The 15265-nt window shown below is 48.1% G+C and overlaps 1 protein-coding gene across 2 annotated transcripts in view; it reads left to right on the top strand.

Annotated features, from left to right (window-relative positions):
• Nucleotides 1-15265, top strand: part of ATRNL1 (attractin like 1) — a 2088076-nt gene that overhangs the window by 1754071 nt on the left and 318740 nt on the right. The window contains exon 27 of one of the 2 annotated variants that reach the window (XM_069239275.1): nt 10493-10558. In XM_069239275.1, the coding sequence (XP_069095376.1) occupies nt 10493-10558 (66 nt within the window). Of the gene's footprint in view, nt 1-10492; nt 10601-15265 lie in introns of both variants that reach the window. The other variant, XM_069239274.1, reaches the window with a different exon arrangement.

Below are 15265 nucleotides of genomic sequence, written 5' to 3'. Positions count from 1 at the left end.
TGTCTTTTTAGATGTCGTTTGTAAGGAAATGCCTCCTTGGCATGGTTGCCCCCTGACTTTTTGCCTTTGCTGATGCTATGTTTACAATTGAAAGTGTGCTGAGGCCTGCTAACCAGGCCCCAGCACCAGTGTTCTTTCCCTAACCTGTACTTTTGTATCCACAATTGGCAGACCCTGGCATCCAGATAAGTCCCTTGTAACTGGTACTTCTAGTACCAAGGGCCCTGATGCCAAGGAAGGTCTCTAAGGGCTGCAGCATGTCTTATGCCACCCTGGAGACCTCTCACTCAGCACAGACACCCTGCTTGCCAGCTTGTGTGTGCTAGTGAGGACAAAACGAGTAAGTCGACATGGCACTCCCCTCAGGGTGCCATGCCAGCCTCTCACTGCCTATGCAGTATAGGTAAGACACCCCTCTAGCAGGCCTTACAGCCCTAAGGCAGGGTGCACTATACCATAGGTGAGGGTACCAGTGCATGAGCATGGTACCCCTACAGTGTCTAAACAAAACCTTAGACATTGTAAGTGCAGGGTAGCCATAAGAGTATATGGTCTGGGAGTTTGTCAAACACGAACTCCACGGCACCATAATGGCTACACTGAAAACTGGGAAGTTTGGTATCAAACTTCTCAGCACAATAAATGCACACTGATGCCAGTGTACATTTTATTGTAAAATACACCCCAGAGGGCACCTTAGAGGTGCCCCCTGAAACTTAACCGACTATCTGTGTAGGCTGACTAGTTTTAGCAGCCTGCCACAAACCGAGACATGTTGCTGGCCCCATGGGCCTTTGTCACTCTGAGGCCAGTAACGAAGCCTGCACTGGGTGGAGATGCTAACACCTCCCCCAGGCAGGAATTGTCACACCTGGCGGTGAGCCTCAAAGGCTCACCTCCTTTGTGCCAACCCAGCAGGACACTCCAGCTAGTGGAGTTGCCCGCCCCCTCCGGCCAGGCCCCACTTTTGGCGGCAAGGCCGGAGAAAATAATGAGAAAAACAAGGAGGAGTCACTGGCCAGTCAGGACAGCCCCTAAGGTGTCCTGAGCTGAAGTGACTCTAACTTTTAGAAATCCTCCATCTTGCAGATGGAGGATTCCCCCAATAGGGTTAGGATTGTGACCCCCTCCCCTTGGGAGGAGGCACAAAGAGGGTGTACCCACCCTCAGGGCTAGTAGCCATTGGCTACTAACCCCCCAGACCTAAACACGCCCTTAAATTTAGTATTTAAGGGCTACCCTGAACCCTAGAAAATTAGATTCCGGCAACTACAAGAAGAAGGACTGCCCAGCTGAAAACCCCTGCAGCGGAAGACCAGAAGACGACAACTGCCTTGGCTCCAGAAACTCACCGGCCTGTCTCCTGCCTTCCAAAGATCCTGCTCCAGCGACGCCTTCCAAAGGGACCAGCGACCTCGACATCCTCTGAGGACTGCCCCTGCTTCGAAAAGACAAGAAACTCCCGAGGACAGCGGACCTGCTCCAAGAAAAGCTGCAACTTTGTTCCCAGCAGCTTTAAAGAACCCTGCAAGCTCCCCGCAAGAAGCGGGAGACTTGCAACACTGCACCCGGCGACCCCGACTCGGCTGGTGGAGATCCGACACCTCAGGCGGGACCCCAGGACTACTCTGATACTGTGAGTACCAAAACCTGTCCCCCCTGAGCCCCCACAGCGCCGCCTGCAGAGGGAATCCCGAGGCTTCCCCTGACCGCGACTCTTTGAACCTAAAGTCCCGACGCCTGGGAGAGACCCTGCACCCGCAGCCCCCAGGACCTGAAGGACCGGACTTTCACTGGAGAAGTGACCCCCAGGAGTCCCTCTCCCTTGCCCAAGTGGAGGTTTCCCCGAGGAACCCCCCCCTTGCCTGCCTGCAGCGCTGAAGAGATCCCGAGATCTCCCATAGACTAACACTACCACAAAATAGAGCATTAGTATTATCTCTTTTTACCACTATTTTACCTCTAAGGGGAACCCTTGGACTCTGTGCATGCTATTCCTTACTTTGAAATAGCACATACAGAGCCAACTTCCTACATTGGTGGATCAGCGGTGGGGTACAAGACTTTGCATTTGCTGGACTACTCAGCCAATACCTGATCACACGACAAATTCCAAAATTGTCATTAGAAATTCATTTTTGCAATTTAAAATTTTTCTAAATTCTTAAAAGTCCTGCTAGGGCCTTGTGTGTTAAGTCCCTGTTTAGCATTGTCTTTTAGAGTTTAAAAGTTTGTTAAAAGTTTGAAATTAGATTCTAGAAACAGTTTTAGATTCTTTAAAAAGTATTCCAACTCTTAGCAGAATAATGTCTGATACAGAGATGCAGGTGGTGGAACTCGACACCACACCTTACCTCCATCTTAAGATGAGGGAGCTAAGGTCTCTCTGTAATATAAAGAAAATAACCATTGGCTCCAGACCTACCAAAATTCAGCTCCAGGAGCTGTTGGCAGAGTTTGAAAAAGCCAACCCCTCTGATGATGACATCACAGAGGAAGAAATTAGTGACTTGGAGGCCAATGTCCCTCCTCCAGTCCTAAATAGGGAGAACAGGACCCCTCAAGTCCTGTCTCCAACTGTGTTAGTCAGAAATAGTGAGTCCCTCACAGGAGGGTCCCACATTTCTGAAATCACTGAGGATGCTCTCAGTGAAGATGACCTCCTGTTAGCCAGGATGGCCAAAAGATTGGCTTTAGAGAGACAGCTCCTAGCCATAGAAAGGGAAAGACAAGAGATGGGCCTAGGACCCATCAATGGTGGCAGCAATATAAATAGGGTCAGAGATTCTCCTGACATGTTAAAAATCCCCAAAGGGATTGTGACAAAATTTGAAGATGGTGATGATATCACCAAGTGGTTCACAGCTTTTGAGAGGGCTTGTGTAACCAGAAAAGTGAACAGATCTCACTGGGGTGCTCTCCTTTGGGAAATGTTCACTGGAAAGTGTAGGGATAGACTCCTCACACTCTCTGGAAAAGATGCAGAATCTTATGACCTCATGAAGGGTACCCTGATTGAGGGCTTTGGATTCTCCACTGAGGAGTACAGGATTAGGTTCAGGGGGGCTCAAAAATCCTCGAGCCAGACCTGGGTTGACTTTGTTGACTACTCAGTGAAAACACTAGATGGTTGGATTCAAGGCAGTGGTGTAAGTAATTATGATGGGCTGTACAATTTATTTGTGAAAGAACACCTGTTAAGTAATTGTTTCAATGATAAACTGCATCAGCATCTGGTAGACCTAGGACCAATTTCTCCCCAAGAATTTGGAAAGAAGGCGGACCATTGGGTCAAGACAAGGGTGTCCAAGACTTCAACAGGGGGTGACCAAAAGAAAGGGGTCACAAAGACTCCCCAGGGGAAGGGTGATGAGACAACCAAAACTAAAAATAGTACAGAGTCTTCTACAGGCCCCCAAAAACCTGCACAGGAGGGTGGGCCCAGAGCCTCTTCACAAAACAATGGGTACAAGGGTAAAAACTTTGATCCCAAAAAGGCCTGGTGTCATAGCTGTAAACAGCATGGACACCAAACTGGAGACAAGGCCTGTCCCAAGAAAGGTTCCACTCCAAACTCCCATCCAGGTAACACTGGTATGGCTAGTCTCCAAGTGGGATCAACAGTGTGCCCAGAGCAAATCAGGGTCCACACTGAAGCTATTCTAGTTTCTGAGGGTGGGGTGGATTTAGCCACACTAGCTGTCTGGCCGCCTAACATGCAAAAATACAGACAGCAACTCTTAATTAATGGGACTAGAATAGAGGGCCTGAGGGATACAGGTGCCAGTGTCACCATGGTGACAGAGAAACTGGTTTCCCCTGGCCAATACCTGACTGGAAAAACTTACACAGTCACCAACGCTGACAATCAGAGAAAAGTACATCCCATGGCAATGGTTACTTTAGAATGGGGAGGGGTCAATGGCCTGAAACAGGTGGTGGTCTCCTCAAATATCCCAGTGGACTGTCTGCTTGGAAATGACCTGGAGTCCTCAGCATGGGCTGAGGTAGAACTAAAAACCCATGCAGCAATGCTGGGTATCCCTGAACTGGTGTGTGTGAAAACAAGAGCACAGTGCAAGGCACAGGGTGAACAAGTAGAGCTGGAGTCTGGAAGAATGGCCCAGCCTACCAAGAGAACAGGAAAGTCAGTTGGGAAACCAACTACAACACAGCAAAAGAAAGGGAACCTCTCTTCTCAGGAAGAAGTTCTGCCCTCTGAGGGAACTGAGCCTTTGGAGCTTGAACCTTATCAGGTTGAGCTCTTAGGCCCAGGGGGACCCTCAAGGGAGGAGCTGTGTAAGGGACAAGAAACCTGTCTCTCTCTTGAAGGCCTTAGGCAGCAAGCTGCTGAAGAGTCCAAAGGCAAGAAAAATGGAACGCATAGGGTCTATTGGGAAGATGGACTCCTGTACACTGAGGCCAGAGACCCCAAACCTGGTGCCACTAGGAGAGTGGTAGTGCCTCAGCTGTTCAGGAAGTTCATCCTAACATTGGCCCATGACATTCCCCTTGCTGGACATTTGGGACAAACCAAGACGTGGGAGAGGTTAGTCAACCACTTCTACTGGCCCAATATGTCCAACATGGTTAAGGAGTTTTGCCTCTCCTGCCCCACCTGTCAAGCCAGTGGTAAGACAGGTGGACACCCAAAGGCCCCCCTCATTCCACTTCCAGTGGTGGGGGTCCCCTTTGAAAGAGTGGGTGTGGACATAGTTGGTCCACTGGAACCTCCCACAGCCTCAGGAAATATGTATATCCTGGTAGTAGTGGATCATGCTACCAGGTATCCTGAAGCTATTCCCCTTAGGTCGACTACTGCCCCTGCAGTAGCCAAGGCCCTCATTGGTATCTTTACCAGAGTGGGTTTCCCTAAGGAGGTGGTGTCTGACAGAGGTACCAACTTCATGTCAGCATACCTAAAGCACATGTGGAATGAGTGTGGAGTGACTTATAAATTCACTACACCATACCATCCACAAACTAATGGCTTGGTTGAGAGATTCAACAAGACATTAAAAGGCATGATCATGGGGCTCCCAGAAAAACTCAAAAGGAGATGGGATGTCCTCTTGCCATGTCTGCTTTTCGCTTACAGAGAGGTGCCACAGAAGGGAGTAGGATTCTCACCCTTTGAACTTCTGTTTGGTCATCCTGTAAGGGGACCACTTGCCCTTGTTAAAGAAGGCTGGGAGAGACCTCTCCATGAGCCTAAACAGGACATAGTGGACTATGTACTTGGCCTTCGCTCTAGAATGGCAGAGTACATGGAAAAGGCAACCAAAAACCTTGAGGCCAGCCAACAGCTCCAGAAGTTTTGGTATGACCAAAAGGCTGCACTGGTTGAGTTCCAACCAGGGCAGAAAGTCTGGGTTCTGGAGCCTGTGGCTCCCAGGGCACTCCAGGACAAATGGAGTGGCCCTTACCCAGTGCTAGAAAGGAAGAGTCAGGTCACCTACCTGGTGGACCTGGGCACAAGCAGGAGCCCCAAGAGGGTGATCCATGTGAACCGCCTTAAGCTCTTCCACGACAGGGCTGATGTCAATCTGTTGATGGTAACAGATGAGGATCAGGAGGCAGAGAGTGAACCTCTCCCTGATCTTCTGTCATCAGACCCAAAAGATGGCACAGTAGATGGAGTGATCTACTCAGACACCCTCTCTGGCCAACAGCAAGCTGATTGTAGGAGAGTCCTACAACAGTTTCCTGAACTCTTCTCCTTAACCTCTGGTCAGACACACCTGTGTACCCATGATGTGGACACAGGAGACAGCATGCCTGTCAAGAACAAAATCTTTAGACAATCTGACCATGTTAAGGAAAGCATCAAGGTGGAAGTCCACAAGATGCTGGAATTAGGAGTGATTGAGCGCTCTGACAGCCCCTGGGCTAGCCCAGTGGTCTTAGTCCCCAAACCTCACACCAAAGATGGAAAGAAAGAGATGAGGTTTTGTGTGGACTACAGAGGGCTCAATTCTGTCACCAAGACAGATGCTCATCCAATTCCCAGAGCTGATGAGCTCATAGACAAATTAGGTGCTGCCAAATTCTTAAGTACCTTTGACTTGACAGCAGGGTACTGGCAAATAAAAATGGCACCTGGAGCAAAAGAGAAAACAGCATTCTCCACACCTGATGGGCATTATCAGTTTACTGTTATGCCCTTTGGTTTAAAGAATGCCCCTGCCACCTTCCAAAGGTTGGTGAATCAAGTCCTTGCTGGCTTGGAGTCCTTTAGCACAGCTTATCTTGATGATATTGCTGTCTTTAGCTCCACCTGGCAGGATCACCTGGTCCACCTGAAGAAGGTTTTGAAGGCTCTGCAATCTGCAGGCCTCTCTATCAAGGCATCCAAATGCCAGATAGGGCAGGGAACTGTGGTTTACTTGGGACACCTTGTAGGTGGAGGCCAAGTTCAGCCACTCCAACCCAAGATCCAGACTATTCTGGACTGGGTAGCTCCAAAAACCCAGACTCAAGTCAGGGCATTCCTTGGCTTGACTGGGTACTATAGGAGGTTTGTGAAGGGATATGGATCCATTGTGACAGCCCTCACTGAACTCACCTCCAAGAAAATGCCCAAGAAAGTGAACTGGACTGTGGAATGCCAACAGGCCTTTGACACCCTGAAACAAGCAATGTGCTCAGCACCAGTTCTAAAAGCTCCAGATTATTCTAAGCAGTTCATTGTGCAGACTGATGCCTCTGAACATGGGATAGGGGCAGTTTTGTCCCAAACAAATGATGATGGCCTTGACCAGCCTGTTGCTTTCATTAGCAGGAGGTTACTCCCCAGGGAGCAGCGTTGGAGTGCCATTGAGAGGGAGGCCTTTGCTGTGGTTTGGTCCCTGAAGAAGCTGAGACCATACCTCTTTGGGACTCACTTCCTAGTTCAAACTGACCACAGACCTCTCAAATGGCTGATGCAAATGAAAGGTGAAAATCCTAAACTGTTGAGGTGGTCCATCTCCCTACAGGGAATGGACTTTATAGTGGAACACAGACCTGGGACTGCCCATGCCAATGCAGATGGCCTTTCCAGGTTCTTCCACTTAGAAAATGAAGACTCTCTTGGGAAAGGTTAGTCTCATCCTCTTTCGTTTGGGGGGGGGTTGTGTAAGGAAATGCCTCCTTGGCATGGTTGCCCCCTGACTTTTTGCCTTTGCTGATGCTATGTTTACAATTGAAAGTGTGCTGAGGCCTGCTAACCAGGCCCCAGCACCAGTGTTCTTTCCCTAACCTGTACTTTTGTATCCACAATTGGCAGACCCTGGCATCCAGATAAGTCCCTTGTAACTGGTACTTCTAGTACCAAGGGCCCTGATGCCAAGGAAGGTCTCTAAGGGCTGCAGCATGTCTTATGCCACCCTGGAGACCTCTCACTCAGCACAGACACCCTGCTTGCCAGCTTGTGTGTGCTAGTGAGGACAAAACGAGTAAGTCGACATGGCACTCCCCTCAGGGTGCCATGCCAGCCTCTCACTGCCTATGCAGTATAGGTAAGACACCCCTCTAGCAGGCCTTACAGCCCTAAGGCAGGGTGCACTATACCATAGGTGAGGGTACCAGTGCATGAGCATGGTACCCCTACAGTGTCTAAACAAAACCTTAGACATTGTAAGTGCAGGGTAGCCATAAGAGTATATGGTCTGGGAGTTTGTCAAACACGAACTCCACGGCACCATAATGGCTACACTGAAAACTGGGAAGTTTGGTATCAAACTTCTCAGCACAATAAATGCACACTGATGCCAGTGTACATTTTATTGTAAAATACACCCCAGAGGGCACCTTAGAGGTGCCCCCTGAAACTTAACCGACTATCTGTGTAGGCTGACTAGTTTTAGCAGCCTGCCACAAACCGAGACATGTTGCTGGCCCCATGGGGAGAGTGCCTTTGTCACTCTGAGGCCAGTAACAAAGCCTGCACTGGGTGGAGATGCTAACACCTCCCCCAGGCAGGAATTGTCACACCTGGCGGTGAGCCTCAAAGGCTCACCTCCTTTGTGCCAACCCAGCAGGACACTCCAGCTAGTGGAGTTGCCCGCCCCCTCCGGCCAGGCCCCACTTTTGGCGGCAAGGCCGGAGAAAATAATGAGAAAAACAAGGAGGAGTCACTGGCCAGTCAGGACAGCCCCTAAGGTGTCCTGAGCTGAAGTGACTCTAACTTTTAGAAATCCTCCATCTTGCAGATGGAGGATTCCCCCAATAGGGTTAGGATTGTGACCCCCTCCCCTTGGGAGGAGGCACAAAGAGGGTGTACCCACCCTCAGGGCTAGTAGCCATTGGCTACTAACCCCCCAGACCTAAACACGCCCTTAAATTTAGTATTTAAGGGCTACCCTAACCCTAGAAAATTAGATTCCGGCAACTACAAGAAGAAGGACTGCCCAGCTGAAAACCCCTGCAGCGGAAGACCAGAAGACGACAACTGCCTTGGCTCCAGAAACTCACCGGCCTGTCTCCTGCCTTCCAAAGATCCTGCTCCAGCGACGCCTTCCAAAGGGACCAGCGACCTCGACATCCTCTGAGGACTGCCCCTGCTTCGAAAAGACAAGAAACTCCCGAGGACAGCGGACCTGCTCCAAGAAAAGCTGCAACTTTGTTCCCAGCAGCTTTAAAGAACCCTGCAAGCTCCCCGCAAGAAGCGGGAGACTTGCAACACTGCACCCGGCGACCCCGACTCGGCTGGTGGAGATCCGACACCTCAGGCGGGACCCCAGGACTACTCTGATACTGTGAGTACCAAAACCTGTCCCCCCTGAGCCTCCACAGCGCCGCCTGCAGAGGGAATCCCGAGGCTTCCCCTGACCGCGACTCTTTGAACCTAAAGTCCCGACGCCTGGGAGAGACCCTGCACCCGCAGCCCCCAGGACCTGAAGGACCGGACTTTCACTGGAGAAGTGACCCCCAGGAGTCCCTCTCCCTTGCCCAAGTGGAGGTTTCCCCGAGGAACCCCCCCCTTGCCTGCCTGCAGCGCTGAAGAGATCCCGAGATCTCCCATAGACTAACACTACCACAAAATAGAGCATTAGTATTATCTCTTTTTACCACTATTTTACCTCTAAGGGGAACCCTTGGACTCTGTGCATGCTATTCCTTACTTTGAAATAGCACATACAGAGCCAACTTCCTACATCGTTCATCAAATGTCTGTGATTTAGCTGCGATAGTTGTTCAAACCTATTTCAGCGACAGGAGGCTCTTTTTGGCAATTGTGCACTTAATAAATACTCCAAATAATTAATCTGAGTGCCCTGGTTTTGCTTTGAAAGAAGAAGGAAGGTGCCTCTAATCCATTTAGCTATGTGTTTTGAAGTGTTTGGTATGGACTCGCTTATGGCAGAATCTGCTTCATAGCATGGCTGAAGTGAGGCGAGATGTTCTTGGGTAGTCCTGTCCTCTTCCAAAACAGAGGTTGAAAAGTGCTTGTGCGTGTTCAATGTGTAAATAAAGAATTAAAAGGTGAACATGATCTTGACCCCATTACTCTGTACAATAAATATTACCAATAAGGAAACTGGATAGAAACACTTTACAATATTGTGAGTTAGGTACAATTCCTTGTGGCTAGATTAGTGGAGGCACAGATCATCCTCCCAGAAAAAAGGTTAGGGTTCATCAAAAGATGATAAAAGCACAATGAAGCACCAGAAGTAGAAAATCTAATTTTAGGATGATGTAATTCAAGATACACTGATGTACAGGTAGTCGAAAAGTGATAGTATTGTGCCAGCTTGATGGCCCATGGCTTCCTTCAGCTTAGGTCCACGATCATTGCTTTCTACTAAACATGCAGACTTCTAAATAATAATTGGAATAATATTCTGTCTGCCGCTGGTCAATAATGCTATCATAAAGAGGGCAAAGGTCAGTTGTGTTATTGGGCAGCTCCTTCGTCAGGAATGACATTAGCACATACATTTGTCAGCACCGCACTTCCACTGATCTCTCCTCCCTCACTCGTCCTTCACCAGGTACACCAGAGGTCTGCCCAAGTCACCAGGTGCAGACCTTCGCGCAAACTTCCATGGAGCATTGAAAGTGTTAAACACCTCACCTCGGTCCCCAGAGACTGGCATGCGCTGTGCTTTGGGAAGAGTTCAGAGCAGTCCAGTCGTAGCAATCTTTCACTGTATCTGGGAGTCTGTTTTGCAGCCCCCCACTCTATATTCGAATAGACATGCTAATAAAAAGTGCAACACAAGGACGTGTCTTTTAGCACACTGAGCAGTAGACTGCAGTGGGAGGAAGGGAATGCAGGAATTAAAGGGATAGTAGAGGGACATGACGCCAAGCAAGGTAACTCTGCCTTACATCTGTTGCTTCTGAGGACTACATGGAAAGCGAATGTGTTTTCGACGTTATTTACTGTTCTGCACTTAAATCAGCAATTAGAAAATGTGTAAGCAACTGCCAGAGACCAGCAAAGATGTGCACGGTTGCTTTTGCCCATGTATTAGAAGATAAATCTTTGTTCTTTCTTCCCCAGCAACTCATGCGTGAAAGGCAGCAGATGGCCAGCAGACCCTTCGCCTCCGTGGACGTGGCTCTGGAGGTGGGAGACGATCAGGCAGACTTCATTCGGGGTCCGCTGGAGGTAGGCACAATGTATCCGTGAGGGGTGGTGGTGACCTTTCTGTATTGTTTATTGCTGTTGCCTTTGGTTCCTGCTGCAAACATTCAGCAAGTTTTTAGCTGTCAAGCACCGCAAATGAATGAAAGGTTTTGTGGGATGCAACAGCTACTCTGAGGATTCTTTCTTGCACCATTTCTAAAGCCATAGAGTTTAGTCTTGTTTGAAGGAGTTTTTCAGTGAATACTCGTTGGTAGTGTGGCACTATTGGACAGGTAGAGAGTAAAGAATGAAAGGGGGCTTTCTGGGATTTTGGTGAAGTCAAATTGGTGGAGAAAGAATCATCCAGGTCTGTATCTGTTGCGATCTCGAGCCACAAATTGTGGTTCTTGCACTGTAGTGCTTGATTTGCCCCATGGTGTTTGCCTAATGTTTTGGGACTGAAAGACATGTAATTTTGGGTTGTTTAGTTAGGTCACCCAAGATCTCCTTCCATGCGCTAGAAGCTTGTCTTTTGGTTTTCAAGAACGTAATTGTGTCTGGTTCATAAATGATTCAATGGATGCCCTGTGGTCCATGAGACAAGATACCCTTTTGGTATGATCCACCTGCACTTGATACCCTGAGGCTGCACAGGATATTCTGTTCAAGGCCTTCCTGCATTAGACATTAAATGGGATTAATTGTAATCCCGAATCATGTCTCTTGGACCACACTGCAAATTATAGGCATCAGTATTGAAATCTTCATGCACATCGTTTTACAAACATTGACATTTATCTTCTGTGTGCCTAGTGAGACTGCATTTCACAGTCTGTAGCACTTAGACTTCAGTCTATTTATTTCGTAATTTGTCTCAGTTCATTGTCAAATAAAATATTTACACAATAAAACGTAGTACGAACCACTTCAGTGTATTGGAATGTCTTGTTTGTGTTCCCTACACTGCATTCTAAGGTGTTGTATTCTTAAAGATCCCATATGATATTGATTTGTAACAAGGTGGCAGGCAGTAAAAAAGCACTGGGAATGAATACCTTATGCACATGCTAACAGCCAACTCGTTTCAGAAGAGCTTCACGCTTCTACTCCAGAATCATAGAATATCTAGGAATATCACGTGAAATGTGTATGTCTTTACCAAAAATGTGTTTTAATCGACTGAAGCATGCATTCATCTATTTCTAAAGGTATTTTTATATAGCATTGTCATCTGTTGTGAGCATGTTGAGAACCTGTCCCTGGCAGCATCAGGGAAAATTCCTCAAGATCAAATGCAACCGCAAATTGTTTTCTTAAAAGATTCCCACTGTAATTGGCAGCTGATTACAACATATCGCTTTTTATTAATCACACAAACGTTCTGCTTTCCAGCAGCCTAGGGCCTGCAACATCTGCAAAGGCTCACAAAGATGACCGCCTGGATCAGATATAGAATGGCAGACTGCTTGCTCCACAACCAAGAGATTGTGAAGTACTAACACAGGAAAGGAGCTTTACCTTCCATTTAAAAAAACAAAAAACAAATGCAGCTATTAATGTACAGAAAAACATAGGGCCAGATGTACTAAACTGTTTAGCAGTTGCAAACCCTCTGATTTGCAAAATCATAGTGAGTGAAGGTGTGTCACTGTTTGAAATTATTTGTTGGGTACCAGCCCCATTTTAGGAGTCTGTAAACTTTTACAGACTCCTAAAATGGATTTAGAAATGGCTACCAACTGTGAGTTTGGAAGGGGCATGTTTAGAATGTGTCTTTCAAATCGCTTATTTTTTAAAATGATTAGTAAATGAGAAGGAGTCCCTTGTGGACTTCTTTTCCTTTGAAAATCAGGTTGGCAGCTAACCACTGCCTGCTCTCACTGATTTTTTTTCAAAATGTAAAATGTTTTTTGGGAGCTTTTTTTTTGTCTTTTGCTTAAAAAAAAAAAAACAACAACCAAAAAACACCTGTTTCCTCTCACGGTATCGAACTGCTTCAAAATAGTTTTCAATTTTAAAAATAATTTACAGGGATTGTGGTCATTTGCTTTCTCTGACCATCATACTGGGATTATAGCCAATCGGAGAGAGTCGCAATTTGGACCTGCTAAATTAGTATACATTAGGAAAGTCATTCTGTGACTCCCTTTCAATTCAGCATTTTGTGAACCAAACTATTAGTATATAGGTCATTTTGCAAAAAAAGATACTGTTAGAAATGGAGTCTCTATCGGTTTGCACCCTGTCCAAGTAGGGACCCTCACTCTAGTCAGGATAAAGGAGATACCTGTTCAGATAACTCCTAGCTTGGCACGAGCAGTCAGGCTTATCTCAGAAGCAATGTGTAAAGCATTTCCACATAACACACAGTAACAAATGAAAACCCTTCAAAAGGACACCACACCAGTTTTAGAAAAATTGCCAATATTTATCTGTATAAAACAAGACCAAAATGATAAGAATCCAACATACAGTAATAAAGATATGACTTTTGTAAGATTTATCTTAAAGATATAGTTCCTTGAAGTCGATAGCTCCATCTGGGGCTATCCCGGCGTCGTGATCAACAAAACCAACAGTTCAGGGTGGCCGCGGTGTCGTGGGCCAGTTACAGTGTTGGGAAGACCTGCAAACAGTACCTTGGATTTGCAGGGCTTTGTGATCCTCGCGGTGAGCTCTGGAGAGCGGTGTTGCTGGCGTTGTGGTGTCAGTTCCAGAGTCGCTGCGGGAGTCGTCCGGCCCTTGAAGTCACACGCGCTGCAGATCGAACTCCGGGCTGATGAAGTCAGGAGTGCTGGCGTGGATGGCGTCTGGCCTGTGGTGCGAAGCGGGATGATGTGACGTTCAGTGCCCACAGGTCACAGTGCAGGCAGTGGCTCAGTGATGGTGTCCAGCGGTTTTGTGAGACCAGGGCTGCTGTGTGAAGCGGGGCGGTGCAATGTGCGGTGTCACCAGATCACGGTGCAGGCAACGGCATCGTCGTTGCTGAAGTGCTGTCATCAGTAGGCCCAAGCCAGCGGTGCAGGACGGGACGGTGCCTCGTGACCCTCACGAGCAGTGTCCACAGGCCACAGTGCGGCCAGGATGCCTGGTGATGACACTGGAGTCGATGATGCTGGTGTTGGTGGACCGGGGCTGCAGTGCGGGACAGGACGGTGCTTTGTGCTCCTTATGAGCGGTGTCCACAGGCCATGGTGCAAGCAGCGGTGTCGTCGTAAGCAGGAGTGGCGTCGGGGATGCACAGGCTGCGGTGTGAGCAGGCGATGCCAGAGTGCAGGGCCCACAGGTCACGGTACGAGCTGCGGCTGGGTGCCGTCATCCAATGACAGCGTCTGTGAGACCAGGGTCGCGGTGCGAAGCAGGGCAATGCGACTCTGGTCATGGTGCAGGCCAGCGGCGTCGTTGGTGGCATTGTGGTGGTTTTTCCTCTTGAACAGCACAAAACACACAGTTTCCAATGCTGCAGGTCGAGGAAACTGAAGTCTTTGGTGTCCCTGAGATTTCCAACAGGAGGCAAGGTCTACTCCAAGCTCTTGGAGAACTTTCTCAAGCAGGACACACAGCAAAGTTCACCCTTTGCACTCCTTTCAGGCAGAAGCAGCAACTGCAGGCCAGTCCAGCAAAGCAACACAGCAAAGGGACAGTACTACTCCTCCAGCTCTTCAGCTCTTCTCCTTGGCAGAGGTCCATCTTGATTTCAGAAAGATTCTAAAAGACTCCGGGTTTGGGGTTTTCTTCTTATACCCCTTTCTGCCTTTGTAGTTGGCAAACTTCAAAGCAAAGTCTCAAGTGTTTGCAAGATTCTTCCTTGTCCAGGCCAGGCCCCAGACACACACTAGGGGGTCGGAGACTGCATTGTGTGAGGGCAGGCAAAGTCCTTTCAGGTGTGAGTGACCACTCCTTCCCTCCCTTCCAGCACAGATGGCTCATCGGGATATGCAGGCTACACCCCAGCCCCCTCTGTGTCACTGTCTAGAGGAGAGTGGGGAACAGCCCATCTGTCAAACTGACCGAGATGGGGAATCCACAAACAGGCAGAGTCACAGAATGCTTTAAGCAAGAGAATGCCTACTTTCTAAAAGTGGCATTTTCAAACTAAAAATCTAAAAACCAACTTCACTAAAAGATGTATTTTTAAATTGTGAGTTCAGAGACCCTAAACTCCAAATATCTATCTGCTCCCAAATGGAATCTGCACGTTAAAATCATTTAAAGGCAGCCCACATGTTAACCTACGAGAGAGATAGGCATTGCAACAGTGAAAACCGAATTTGGCAGTATTTCACTGTTAGGACATGTAAAACACACCAGTACCTATCCTACCTTAAACATACACTGCACCCTGCCCTCGGGGCTACCTAGGGCCTACCTTAGGGGTGCTTTACATGTAGAAAAAGGGAAGTTTTAGGCCTGGCAAGAGGGTACACTTGCCAAGTTGAATTGGCCATTTAAAACTGCACACACAGACACTGCAGGGCAGGTCTGAGCCATGGTTACAGGGCTACTAATGTGGGTGGCACAGCCAGTGCTTCAGGCCTACTAGTAGCATTTGATTTACAGGCCCTGGGAACCTCTAGTGCACTTTACTAGGGACTTACCAGTAAATCATATATGCTAATGATGGATAAACCAATCAACAGTACAATTTCTGTAGGGAGCACTTGCATTTTAACACTGATTAGCAGTGGGAAAGTGCGCAGAGACAAT

Source organism: Pleurodeles waltl, chromosome 6 (assembly GCF_031143425.1).
Source record: "Pleurodeles waltl isolate 20211129_DDA chromosome 6, aPleWal1.hap1.20221129, whole genome shotgun sequence".
Classification (NCBI taxonomy): Eukaryota; Metazoa; Chordata; class Amphibia; order Caudata; family Salamandridae; genus Pleurodeles; species Pleurodeles waltl.
This window is presented reverse-complemented; position numbering and strand designations above follow the sequence as displayed.